The sequence below is a fragment of the Embiotoca jacksoni genome, unplaced genomic scaffold (assembly GCF_022577435.1).
Source record: "Embiotoca jacksoni isolate LCO1_2020_lvr unplaced genomic scaffold, fEmbJac1.0.p SCAF_9, whole genome shotgun sequence".
Classification (NCBI taxonomy): domain Eukaryota; kingdom Metazoa; phylum Chordata; class Actinopteri; family Embiotocidae; genus Embiotoca; species Embiotoca jacksoni.
In genome coordinates this window covers 3,892,917-3,906,658 of record NW_027185447.1, presented here as the reverse complement: position 1 = coordinate 3,906,658, position 13,742 = coordinate 3,892,917, and the positions used below count along the sequence as shown (strand labels likewise).

Below are 13,742 nucleotides of genomic sequence, written 5' to 3'. Positions count from 1 at the left end.
AAAGTAATAGCTGTCAGACATTCAATGGTACAAAAAAAAAGGAAACCAAAAAAGGGTTAGGGTTAGGGTTTAATTATCCAAAATATATATAAAAAAAAAATATTGCTCAACATTTAACTCAGTATCCATGGTTTCCTAAGTTTGACTTAAGCATAAAATTGTCCTTTTGTGTGTGTGACACAGAGTGAAACTAGCGGAAATTTATTTCTTTTTTTAAAAACAAGTTTTGAAAGCTCCTCTTTGGTTTTCTATAAACAGTTTTTTAAACCTCAAATCAACCTGCTGAGGTACAAGAATGATTACCATCCATTAGAGCTGTCCACAGGCAGGAAAACTATGGACTTCAGTGAAATATCATCTCACGTTCAGGGATTTTGGTGTCATTAGAAAGATATATAAAATAACAAAAAAACATTTACATTGCATTACACACGTTCAGATATCGACCACAATACCTGCTGTAAAGGGTTGAGCGGTGTGATCAAAATGCTGTCTCTTTTTGCCAGATAAAATGTGCAGTTCCACACAGTGTCACATCCAAAGCCAAGAGGGAAGAGACTTGAAATAGCATTCCAATCCTGCTGATAACAATATGACAGTTTACAGAGGAATGGCAGGTTTGATAGCTGTGTGTGAGGGCCCTATTAAGCTGTCCGTGTGTGTATATGTCAGGCTACACAGACTGATGGAGGGATACAGATAGAAGATAAGTGACCAGGCAAGGGGATAATGGCTTTAACACAGAGGGACAGAGTATCCTGTCCTCAGAAAGGTAGTTCAGTCAAAAGAGGAGGAGCGGATAAAAGGGGGGGAAAAAGGAATAGAAAAGGGAAGAGAAGGAATTTGAGCAAAATAGGGATTGAGGAATGGGTGAGATGTGTGGGAGGAGACAGATAAGTGTCTATCTAAGATTTCTATCTAAAGATGACAGAAGATTAATTTCTCAGACAGACATCGTGGTGGGATTTCCAAGAAAAGGCCAGACAGTTTGACATTTTCTCTCCCTCCCGCTCTTTCTCTCCTCCTCTTTCTCCCCCTCTGTCGCTGTCTCGTCTCTTCCTCCGGGATGGTGAAAGTATGACTTTGTGATAATCTGGTGATAAGAAACCTTGTCTGTGTGTGGAGCTATCTTTGACGCCTCATGGTTAGACTTCCTACTTCAGAGCCATATTGTGAGCCAGGCAAATTTGAGGCAAACAGTGATAAGACACCTATTTATGGCAGGGCAAAATTATTGCATTTGTTGTACACTAAAAAAAAGGACTTTTGAAATAAGTCATAATTTCATCCTTACCCTTAACTGTTCCATGCATAGGTGCACTGTGTGGGATTCACAGATTGTTAGCACAATGAAAGCTTGCATAAATATAATCTGCATATCGGTAGATCAGAGTGGCTAATGTAGCCTGGAATGGATGACGGGTGGGCTACAAAGATGTAGTAAAGCTCATTTCTTTCTAACTTTACTTCCCCTTCTAACTCTTTACTCTTTTTCCATATGCAGTCACGCTACTCAACACCCGTTGACAGACTTTGATGTGTAAAATTGAGTTACCCTAGATTCAGTCTGACAGTCCAACAATATAATAAATCCTTGAAGACTGTTTTGAAATTTTGGTTTGCCTACTCTCAAAAGGGGACTCAATTTGTTGAGTTAAACTTGTTTAGAGCTGAGACAATAAGTAATCTTAGTTTTGCACTGTTTGTGAGACAATACAAGCATTTTGAAGAAAACCTGTGATCTTGGAAATGGGACTGGTCAATTCCTGACAATTGTCACTTGGTTTAGACAAAACAATTAAGCAATTAATTGACCAAATAATTGGCAAAATAATAAAAAAGTAAATACAATAATCATTAAAAGCGCCTCTGAAGTTGTTTCATGATAACTAGCATCATGACGGGGAATTGAAGATTGAAGTACTTTGGAAAATCTATTGGATGGATTGACATTCAAATTATTATTCCTTTGGTGACATTTCACGAAGCATCGTCATCCACTCTTAAAGTTTGAATTGGTCCATTTTTTGTGATCACGTATCTGGACAAAACCTGTGCCTGTAGTTTGTGTTCAGTGCGAATTAGCATGCTAAGTTATGGTTGTGAAAAGCATTTGAAAAAAACAATGCTGTATCTCTAAAGCCCCTTTTTCACGTCTGGCTCTACTCGACTCTGCTCTTTTGTTGCCAGGTACTTTTCTGGTTTCCGTTTTCCACTGCAGATAAATGTGGCATAAGCTTCAATCAGACACGCACTCACTGGATCCTTTCATCGGCAACCAAACAGAGAAACAAATGACACTCCAGTTAATCACAGTGTGGCTTTTGTTTTGCCACTAATTGAACTTGAAAAATTTTAAAAATTTAAACCGCTGTAGTAGCTTGGCCAGTTAACAAAGGCTGTTGTATGTAAGATATTGCGCACACAGTGATTGTGATGATTCTCTCTGACCAGTCAGAGGTCTGCAGTATTTTGATGTTACCTTTTATTATCAGCTTAGCTTGCTTGAAACCTTGACAAAGGCCATAACACAAAAATAGCACCAGGTTCTAGGTACCATCCACAACTTTTGCCCAATAGAAAACCCTACAACAGCAAGTAAAGTCAAGCCATCTTGAGCTGGTACCAGTAGTGGGAAAAGTTATTGATTGTGCAGAATAGTCTCATATTGTATTTAATGTGTTTTTTGGCAACAAAATTCCTTATATCCATTCTTCAAGGAAGTGCAATTTGTACCTTAAGAATGCAAACTAAGTTCTGAGCAAAAGATAACTTTAGCTAAAGATAGCTGTTGATAATGTTTTGCATTGGGCATATTTCTAAGCTACTTCTACAATATTCTTAAACATCCCTAATGCATGTAAAGAGATAGTTGTTGCAGTGTATTGATTTCTTTAATGGGTCATGCTGGGTATAAAGGGATACTGCTGTTGCACATCACTGATCAGGTTTCTATGCCTTGTGTAGTTCAGTGGTTTGAGAAAAAGGTTTCCTTCCTGCTGGTACAAGTCTAATACTGAAAACACCTAAATTATATCGTAAACCTTTTTTAAATCAAAGCTTCCATCAATTCCATGTTATGTTAAAATAAGGTGATAAAGACGGCAACCCAGTTCTGTCTGGCTGAATCGGCTGCCGTCAGCAGCGGTGTTTTATCTGTCTCTGCTGTGCCTTTTGCTTTCCCCTAGTTAAGCCTGTTTTTAAGGGGCGGTAAGCAAAATGTTTTTCCTCTGCAACATATTATCCACAGATTTCTCAGGAGGATAGCAGAGGAAAAAGCTGCTGCTGCTTTTTCTCTGCATCTTCAGCCCAGTCCCCTTTTTAATAAGCTGCTTATTTTCCTTCCACCGTGATATCTCTCTTCTCTTTCTATCCTTCTGATACTCTCCTTCTCTCTCTTATAGCTGCTTTTCCCTTTCTGCTGTACCTCTCATTTTTGACTATCTTCCTCCCCTTCTCTTTTTCTTTCATCCCTCTTTTCCTGTCTTTTACTCACCCACAATATCATGACTGTTGTCCCTCTTCTCTGAAGTGTCTTGTTTTTCTCATCTCAATTTTTAATTGAATCTTCCCTGCTTCCTTTATTTGCTTGTTATCCACTCATTTACAGATTCTTCCTCTGTCTTTTCCCTCTCCCTTCATCCTCCATTTCTGCTGCTACATCACACCCTCTCCGTGTCCTTTCTTGTTTCTCCACCTCCTTTCTTTCAAAACCGTCCCTCTGCTCTCGGCTTGTTGGTTACAGCTCTTTGAGATTGATGAAGCTCAGCAAAACATGGCTGAGGCCGACCTCAATACTGTAAAATGCCTGAGTGAGCTTTCCTAGCACATGAGAAGAACCCAGTTCGGTGTGTGTGTGTGTGTGTGTGTGTGTGTGTGTGTGTGTGTGTGTGTGTGTGTGTGTGTGTGTGTGTGTGTGTGTGTGTTTCCTTTACTGGGCTGTAGCAGTAGTGTGCAGCAGAACTGGGCTACTTTAGCTTTGCTGACAGTAGACATTTTCAAAGAAAGTCTGTGTTAAGTTGGAATTGGTTTTGCACCTGGATGTGATATATTTAGTTTTCTTAAATGTCCTCCAAGAATAAATGCTCTCCCTCCCTCTCTCTCACTCTATCTGTTTCCTGATTCACACACAACTCCTCTTTTGTTTGTGTCACAGCTTGTTTATCTTCCCCTCATCATTGCTCTTTCTTCCCTCAGTTTTATTCATCCTCATCCATTATTCTGTCCTTCAAAAGTCACCATTTATTCAATCGTGTAGTTGATGGTTGCTGAGAAATGTGCTACTTAAAACGTGTCTGCAGTGCGACCATTCATGTTTGGATTAGTTTATTTCAGTTTGAGAAGTATTAACTCATTGATCCACTTAAAAAAATGAAAGTTTCGGTCCTGTTGCATAACATGCACCTAATGACAGAAGTATTAATGTTGTTCCATATACAAACTTGCATTACCGGTAATGATGTGCTCCAGTGCAGGAAACATGGAGGCATCGTTACACCACAGTTTAAAGTTAAATAGAGGATGATGGAGTCAGTAAAGAGACCACGTTTCACATCCCTATCTCCTTGTCAGAGTCTTTAACGGCTTCTTCAGTGTTAAACCAAGACCACAGTCTTTTCCTGACCTCAACCAAGTACTCTCACATTGTCATGTTTTACTTGACTGGAAGTTATATGGCAGAAAACTAATAAACAGTGTGGCAGTGAACATTCAGTATAAAGTAGCCTCCATTGCCAATTTATTTGGCACCGTATTGATTATAGTGTAACACAAAAGCCTGGTAATAAAGGCTGGCTTTATGAAGGTTGTAATGTTTATGTATGTTTTCTATCAAACTGTTTTGGAGAAGTGTGTATTTGGCTTTATGGTCATTTTTGAACCATAAAACAGAAGCTCCCTTAGAAAGGTCAGGGAAGTGGCTGTGGACTGCTCTTTTATGGGAGGTGAGGCAGTTAAACAGATGTGCACTGGCTAAACCAACCAGTTAGTTTCCATCTTTGAAGTGTTAACTTTCAGGAAACCAAGAAGTACAGTCTGAGAACACTAGTGATAAAACATAAATGTCTCCTCAGTGTCACTTGTTCAAGTACTTTTTTTTTTTTTCAAGTGGCAACCCACACAGCCGTCACACATTGGTTTGTGAACGGCCGTTTTGATGTGTCCAATCTGGTATTTAATCTTTGCCGTCTTGTTTTTTTTTTGGAGGCAGAAGTGAGTGTATGTGGCCACGCTTGGGAGGAGCGAGGGGTGGATCTGACTGAGAACCTGAGAAAACTATGCCCGCCCACCTGTACTGCTGTCTGACTGCAGCCCAGGCCTGTCAATCAAACCAGACATGCCCCCTCTCTTTGAGGCCTAATATCAAGTCTAGTCTATAAGAGCCAGACGTTTTTAGAGCTGGTGTTGTTAAAATTACATGCTAGAAGAGAAATTAGTAAAAAAAAAAAAAAACAATCAGACATGTTCACCACAATTAACTACAGAAACACTGAAGGAAGCTGCCAAAGATCAGGGATAAGAAGCTGCTTGGGACAAACTTTGTTTCACAGTCTGACATTTTTACATTTGGACAGAGCTCAGCACAGACTGTGTTATTGGTATCAATAACCTCCTTCCTCCTGGTAACTGCTGTTTTGCTTTGCCCCACTTTAGGATATACATATGCCGGTTTGATGTTTGCCCCAAAACAAAGGCCAATTCTTTCTCTCTATTATAACTAGAAATCAGCATGCTGTGTCATGCTCTCACTAAGATGTAAGTTTTTCCTCAGAGTTTAACTTTTCAACCTCTGTATTTCTGTTTTATAATGAGGCTATCTAACCTCTCTTTCTAGTATTTGCTTAAGCCTAATAAAGAGCATTACGTCCTACGCACAGGCACAGTCACAGTGGGTTTCTGCAAAGTGCTGACAAAGAAATCACTTTAATTCTGCATCTCGGCGGAAAAGAAAGCACAGGAATAATAACCACACACACACACATACACACACATTAAGGAACATGTCAAATAAAGGTTCTTGTTCAAAGGTAGGCAGCCATTTCTTCCATTCACATGTTATACATGGGCACAAACACATCTACATGGTTTCCAATATGCACAGCAACACTGACACTTCACACAGTCTTCCATAAATCATACACACCTCATCACACAAACACACAAGCACAATGCGGCTGACTTACAGTAAAGGGACTGAGACTGAAAATCACTGCTTATTACTTTGTCTGTACTGTAGCCAGGCTCCCCTGAGGTTGCAGTAATTGACTTGTCCAGTCCCTCCTTTCAACACTTTATTCTTTCTTCGCTCATTCTGTCCAGTGTTGGCCAGAGGGACTGAACTGACACACAAAAAGATATTGGCTGCAATGTCAAAACTCGCGAGTGGACTAATCCACACTGCCGTGATGAATACCGCCACACTGCCTGCATCGGCTCAGGGTTTTAATAACCCAAATGTCTGCTTCCACCGCTCACAATAATGAATATTTAATGCACTTGTCATTGTTCAAAGCCTTCCACTCCCTGCACAGATTCAAAGGTCTGGCTGGATTCATCATGTCTCGAACATCTTTTTCTCCGTACCATTACAGTTCGACTCCCTGCAGGCTGCAGCAGTTGACTTGTCTAAGAGCTTATTGGAAAATGTTTGTCTTACTTTTTCTACTTGATGAGACCACATGTTGCAATGAAGTAGCCGAATGGGAGCACTTGTTGCAGGTGTTGAGCGCCTACAGAAGTCACTGTGAATATATGGGACTGGTAACACTCCATAGGGGACGGATTCCAGAAAGGAAGCTGGTCGCCGATTGGTCCGCCTTTCAGAGTGGCTGAGCGAACCTTCAGGCAAACACGGTTATCAGACTAATATCATAATGAAGAAAACTGAAGCTGTAAGTAATAGCCAGGTAAACTCAGGCTACCATTTTCCCAAGTTTGATTCCAAATTCACTGCGCTCTCTGGTCAGGTTCATGATGAAGTCGCAAAACACTTCAACCTTCATATTGAGGAGGATTGTCCTGAGTTTTGCCCTTTTTCTTCTCTGTCATTTTGACAAGCACATTCTTTCTTCAATAAACAAACTACACAGACCCTCTAACTGAAGGGTCCTGTGAATACAATTATGCTAATTTGGTACTTTCACCCAATATTGACCATTTTGCATTCAGTGTATTAGAAGTCAAAAGTGTTAGCTACATGATTTATTTTCGTTATTGTTTCAAAATTACTGATGGTTAAGCAGGTGAAACCAGATGGAAGATGTTAGTTCCTTATGGATTCACTAATTAAGGTCTCTGTCAATCAGCATAGGATACCTGTATGAAGTTTTAAGCTTCTATTTCAGAGTTTTTCAATACTTAATGTCCGATGTATCCGGCAGCTCTTCCAATTTTGGCTAACAAATGTTTGTTCACTTTTAGCTTTGCATTTAAACCATATATCCATATATCCATATCTATTTTAATGCACTCTCCATGATGATGTGGTGTTACAACTGACTCAGGTTGGTGAAAAGTGTGTACTCTGCTGTTAGCTTATTGTAGCTACTTGTTACTGTTGCAATTAATGTCTGACAGTGAATATGCTAAAGTTCAGCTTCACATCAGCTTGGATAATTGGTTATTCTAATCCACCACCGCTTAAATGCAAATATGTATATATATTTTTTAAATCACCCATACCTTATATTTCCAATTGAGCTATTTTACAGTCCTTCCACAAACCCCAAAACAAAAGTTCTCCCTGGGGCTGATGTAGACGTCTGGTTGGGAATCACCATTCTAGATGATGGACACGTGAATTGTGCTGAGGAAGTAAATCACTGCCAAAAGTCTCCATAATTATTTCTTCACCAGTATTTTTCCTGTTTTGCTTTGATGCAAATCTATTTTCTGATTGCTGACATTGCAGTCCAGTATACACTGTTTTACCAGTAATCTTGCGCCTACACACACACACACACACACACACACACACACACACACACACACACACACACACACACACACCATAGACCATTAGTCACATTGTTCAATGTGTTTCCATCCTTCTGTAGCTGATAGGCTGGAGATGGAAACATGTGGATGTACAATAATTGAGTTTTCCAAGGCCTTTACAGAAAGGGCCTCCAGCTCTGGTGGCCATGAGCAGTAATGAGGATGAAATAGACTTTCTTCCTGTGTAAAGCAATGAGAGAAAATGCCAACATGGGTTGGAGTGCATGTGCATGCTGCTTATCACTCTCCCTCAGGGGTAACATGTATGTACTGTGTCCTACCTGTCATTTAAGCCTACATTCTGTGTTTTGTGTCTTTGCTGAAGTTGTATCCTGAGATTTGTGTAACTTTGCCGCAAGCTACTGTCCCAATAATGAGCCGAGTTGTCCTGGAAACGGATATAATCACTCTTTTTTTTTTTTTTTTTTCCTACAGGAAGGAGAGTTTAAATTCAAAAAGCTTTGTTTCAAGTTTTGTGCATCTGTAATGGCGCTAGTTGACAGCAACAAGGCCAAGCTTTGGGACTATTTTTCATTGCAATAACTCTCCTTTTTGTTATAAAACTGGATTCAAGGCCAGTGTTTTACCCAGAGGAGACAAGTGCCCTACATTTATTGGGTTTATTAACTGTTCTGGTTTTAATGATCGACATTGTTTTGCATCTTTAACAAGCTACAGTTGACATTGTACAGTAGGGCTTTGTACTGAAGGTGTATCTCGCTGACTTTTCCTTCTCTTAGTATGACATTAAAAGGCGGATAACATCCTGCTTTGTGTGCCGACTTTGCAACCCGGAATTTTAATGGTTTTCCTAGAATAGTCTCGTACTATAGTCCTCCGACGCTGCCCTTTGATCGAGGCATGTTAATGAGCTGAACTTCACAGCTATAATTCGGTTTTACAGTGTGATTGATCTTTGAGGACAAGGCCTTTCGAAAGTTTTAATTTTGTCTGAGATTAAATCATTAGGATGTAAATGTCACGTGTGGTACCCTCTAGCTCCACGCTTAAATCTCTTTGTTTTCATTAGGAACGGTTTGAAAAGTTGATTTGCTTTGTCACATATTGCTGCAAATTGTGCTTTTTTTTCAACCATCGTCTCTCAGACTGAAAAACATGCAGATTGAGTTTATGTGAATCTATGAATGATCCAAATATTTGACAACTTTGAACTTTGAACCAGTGATGTGCACAGAGCAGGAGCAAGCTGTAACCTCCATGAGTTGGTATTCCAAGTTTTGTCGTCTTCATCAACATCAGCCCCTGTGTTGTGACCACTTCCGTGTACATTTGCAATTTCACCATAGACTTGAGGGCGCACATTCAATTTTGTTTCAACTTCTGGAAATTGGCAACTGAGACTCTTGAAATGCTTCAGATAGCTTAGTGCAATGAAGGAAGGAGGTGGAAAGGAGGTGTTTTGAGTGTCATTCTCTTGTTAAGAGGGGCAGTTCATCACTATCCAGGACCGAAAAATCTGCATCAGGTCAGAAGCGCAACCAGCTGGGTTTACTTTGACATTCGGGTCAGACCACATCAGACTGTCAACACAGAGTTCTGCTGTGATGTTCTGGAGCGGCTGAGGAAAAACAAACAACCTGAACTGTGGCGTGATGACACTTTGGTTCTTCAAAATGACAACACGTTGAAAACATGCAAGTTTCTTTACCGCAACAATGCAATCATTCCTCCCCACCACCGCTGCTCACTAGATTTGGCTCCCTGGGACTTTCTGTTCCCCAAAAAACTGACATAAAACTTGATGTTGCACATGCAAGTGTAATACAGGTGCTGATACTGCTATCGCTGCTTAACTTGGAGTACAAAATGTGTTGTTTCCTCCTGCTCCATGCACATCACGATGCTGCGCCCCATTCGTGCACAACATGAAGAGTCTCAGAACTTTTCGATTGCGCCTTGTATATTTATTGTCATTCTAAAACTGTGTGACAGACAAACACTACACACACCCTCTGTGTTTCACTCTAGTGGTTCACACTTGAGACTCGACTCTCCCCCTCAGGTTTGCTTCTTAATCTCTAACGATGATTAATGTGGCCTGTATGCTTATTGGCAGCACTGTGTTATTGGCATACTGACAGGGCTGTTGAGATGGATAACTATGCAAGTGTGTGTATTTATGTGTGAGTGTGCAAGCGTCAGTGCCCCCCCCCCCCCCATTTTTGCAGCTTAACCGTGAAATCCATTGATTTGTGTGCCTGGTCAATAGAGAAAATGGATTTATGGAAAAGGCTGAAAAGCAACACCTACATTAAACTTAGTCTCTGATTTTCTATTTGTTAAATCTTTTTAAAGTGTGCTGCGAACAATAGAAACTAACAACAAACAGTAAATAGGGATGTATTCACCTCCTCGTGCATAGAAACAGGCTCTCTTTTAATGAGTGCTTTCCCTTCCTGTGTGTGTGCAGGAGATGGTTCGTCGGGGGGAGATCCTCGACGACACCTTGGAGGATGAGTTCTACCTTCGCCGCCTGGATGCCGGACTGTTCGTCCTTCAGCTAATCTGCTACATTATGGTGGAGATCAGCAACTCTGGGATCTCACAGGTAAACACACAGACTGACTCTGGATCGCCAAATTGATTCGATCAATTATCATTAAGACATCCAATCAGATAAGATATAAAAGCAGACAGCAGTCAGATGGTTTTGCTGCAGCCAAGTGGCTCATTCCCTTCAGCACTAATCTGGGTTAAACTGGACTCTGGCTGCCACGCTTGTTGTTTGAAAGTGAAACCCACAACACTTTTTACCTGCAATTTGAAATGGCTCTAATCTAACCTTGCTCAAATTCATGTGACCCTTTAGCTTCTCTGTACTCTGTGCACGTCACGATGCTGCGCACCGTTTGTGCGCAACAGGAGCCGTCTCTGAACTTTTTGATCAACCCTTGTATTGATTTCTTGGCCAAAAATAATTCAAATTTGTTTCTGTTTTTAGCTGCAGCAGAGGGTCCATCAAATTCTCAACCTCAGAGGAGGCTCCGTCAAAGTCGTGCGCCACATCATGAGAGGTGAGTAATTACATGTTTTGTAAGATTCTTATTTATCAAATAAGGTCAAGCTTTTATTGTTATTATTGTTAATTCAGTATAAAATCATAGTCAGGCCATTCTGTTGTCGAGTATCTTTTAAGTGTATTCACTTAAGGAATTCCTTTCAATTTTAACACTGTGCAGATTTTCACAACGAGAGATTGTGCCCCCAACGCGCGCACACACACACACACACACACACACACACACACACACACACACACACACACACACACACACACACACACACACACACACACACACACACACACACACAGCTGTTTTTTTTTTTGTTTTTTTTTAACTTGAAACATATGGAGTCAGTCTAAACAAATTACACAGTTTCTTACTAATATATGATAAAATATACTCCCTTAGTGGGTTGAATTATAAATAAAATCATGTCTGTCCTAATCGCCTGTCTCAAATAAGAGTCTTTGCTCAGTTAACGTCCATTATTTTAACATAATGTAGATATAAGAAGTTACTTTGTATTGCAGCACTGTCAAACACATCAACACCCATATTATACTGCTTTTTGTTTCCCATTTGAGTTGAATAAATGAGTGTTGCCCTTTAGGTATAGTCTTGACCTCATTACCAAACCCAAGTGGTGGTGTAAGTAAAACTATGACTCCTTGTCAGATCTACAGCTTGATCTAGCTGCTACCTAGTAGCCCAAATCCCTCACCTCTGATTGAAAGTGGATAAAAGTAGAAAAACAATGTTTATTATTGAAGGGCGAAATGACATATTCTTTTCAGGGGAGCATTGTTGTTTTTTTTTGACACATTTTGTAAAATCACGTTTCCAAATCGCTTCCCTGCCAGGCTGAGCGGCAGGGAAGCGACATTCCAGGGGAAAACATCGGTATAATCACTGCTCTTTGGCTGCTTCTGGTCTTTGATAGCAAGTCTGTGCTGTTTGCTTGCCAAAGTGCTTATACTGGGATACAATAAAATGCGAGGAAGAATGTCACACCTCATTATTGTCTTGAACAAAGGAGTAGGCCTGAGCAAACTAAGATGTAGGACCTCTGCTGAGTACATCTTTCTTTTGCATGTATGCATTTGTGTATTAGCAGAGCTTTGAGGTAGATAGCAGTGATCACACAGTCAGTGCCCGGTGGCAATTAGGAGACCCGTTACAGAGGGAAATAAAGACAGTAAAGTCTAACATACCCAGGCAGGAGTGTTCATTGGTTTTTATCCATACTGTGTGAAGTTGCTAAAACAATATGCTGAAATGCATTGTGGCATTCAAACACGCCCTGTAATTTAATCACGTTATCAGGAGGCAGAGACAATCTGTCTGTCATTCCTTCTTCCCCCCCATCACCCAAACATTTCCTGTGCTGCCATCTTTGTTTTACCGTTTGTTTTTCAAAGAGCTCGCAGATGTGTTGTTTTCTCCCCGGTGCGACATCCATCCTTCCTGTATCGTTGTCGGATAAAGCTCAAGAACGAGGCTCCGTTCACACACCCTCTGGCTCTCGGTGGCATGTAACACTGTAGATAGAGCCATCCGTCACACGCGGTGGTGCCAGCAAGCGTGGCAATTCTCCAGTCCTCCGTGTGTGTGTGTGTGTGTGTGTGTGTGTGTGTGTGTGGGAATCTTCATATTTGCATACATGTTTGTCTTGCTTGTCCACAATACATTTTTGCATACTCTGATGATTTGTGTGTGTATGTGTGTGTGTGTGTGTGTGTGTGTGTGTGTGTGTGTGTGTGTGTGTGTGTGTGTGTGTGTATACAATGTTAACACGTCTGCATATTTATGTGGACTCGCGTGTCCTCGCTTACTTTCATGTGCATATTTTTTTGACGTATTAACATACCTTTGAGACTAAATCCATGCAGATGTGTACTTGTTTTGGGATTCACTTTGCATATTGCTTTCATGCCTGCCCTTACATGTTTTGTATAGTAATGAGCATGTTGTGTGTCCTTGCGTGATCTTGACGTGACTTATTTATGTGGTGTGTGTGTGTGTGTGTGTGTGTGTGTGTGTGTGTGTCTCTCGTACTCTGTGCCCTCACCTTTTCCATTAGGCCTCAATGTGAAGCCCTCTCCTATTTCAAGTGCCCCACCTGGTCAATGTGAAAATGCAGGAAAAGGTTAAGCACATGCAGAATGTGTCGCCGGCTCTGCCGCCTTGACCTTAATGGCTTTCAGCTCACGGAATGAGAAGCATCTCCGCAGGAAGGGAGGCTTAGTACGCTGGAAGGAGGGACATTGATTTCACTAATGTTGGGGAAACCTGCTGTGAGGTTTTCAGTTTTTGGGAAACCTCAATAGGTCATGTCACACCGGTAGTTAGAGAAAAGAGATGTTCGGTGTCTGCCTTTATGTTTTAATGCAAAGAATAATGTTTCAATTGTGAAAGTTTCGGACTGTAACATTATGTCTGACCTTTTAGGTGACGCAAACAGAGCTCTGAGAGACTAAAAGGGGGCCGTTCAGATGATATAAAATGTACTTTCTGCTGAACTTGTTGACTGTGGTTCACAGTTGTGGTTCACAGTTGTGGGCAACAGAACCCTTTGCCTCGGGGCCGGGCTCGGCTAGAAAGGAATTAGCTGGTACAACATGTTGGAAAGGCCACACTCCAAAGCAGACTGAAAGGCTGATCATCATAGAGTCAAGGGGGATGCGGCATTTATCAGATATGCGAATAACAGTGCACACTTTC

The 13,742-nt window shown here is 40.9% G+C and overlaps 1 protein-coding gene across 1 annotated transcript in view; it reads left to right on the top strand.

Moving 5' to 3' along the window:
* The window catches only part of ctnnbl1 (catenin, beta like 1), a 50,967-nt gene that overhangs the window by 31,419 nt on the left and 5,806 nt on the right, over positions 1-13,742 (top strand). The window contains exons 14-15 of the mRNA XM_069141260.1: positions 10,427-10,564; positions 10,958-11,030. Coding sequence (XP_068997361.1) covers positions 10,427-10,564; positions 10,958-11,030 — 211 coding nt within the window. The remainder of the gene's footprint in view (positions 1-10,426; positions 10,565-10,957; positions 11,031-13,742) is intronic.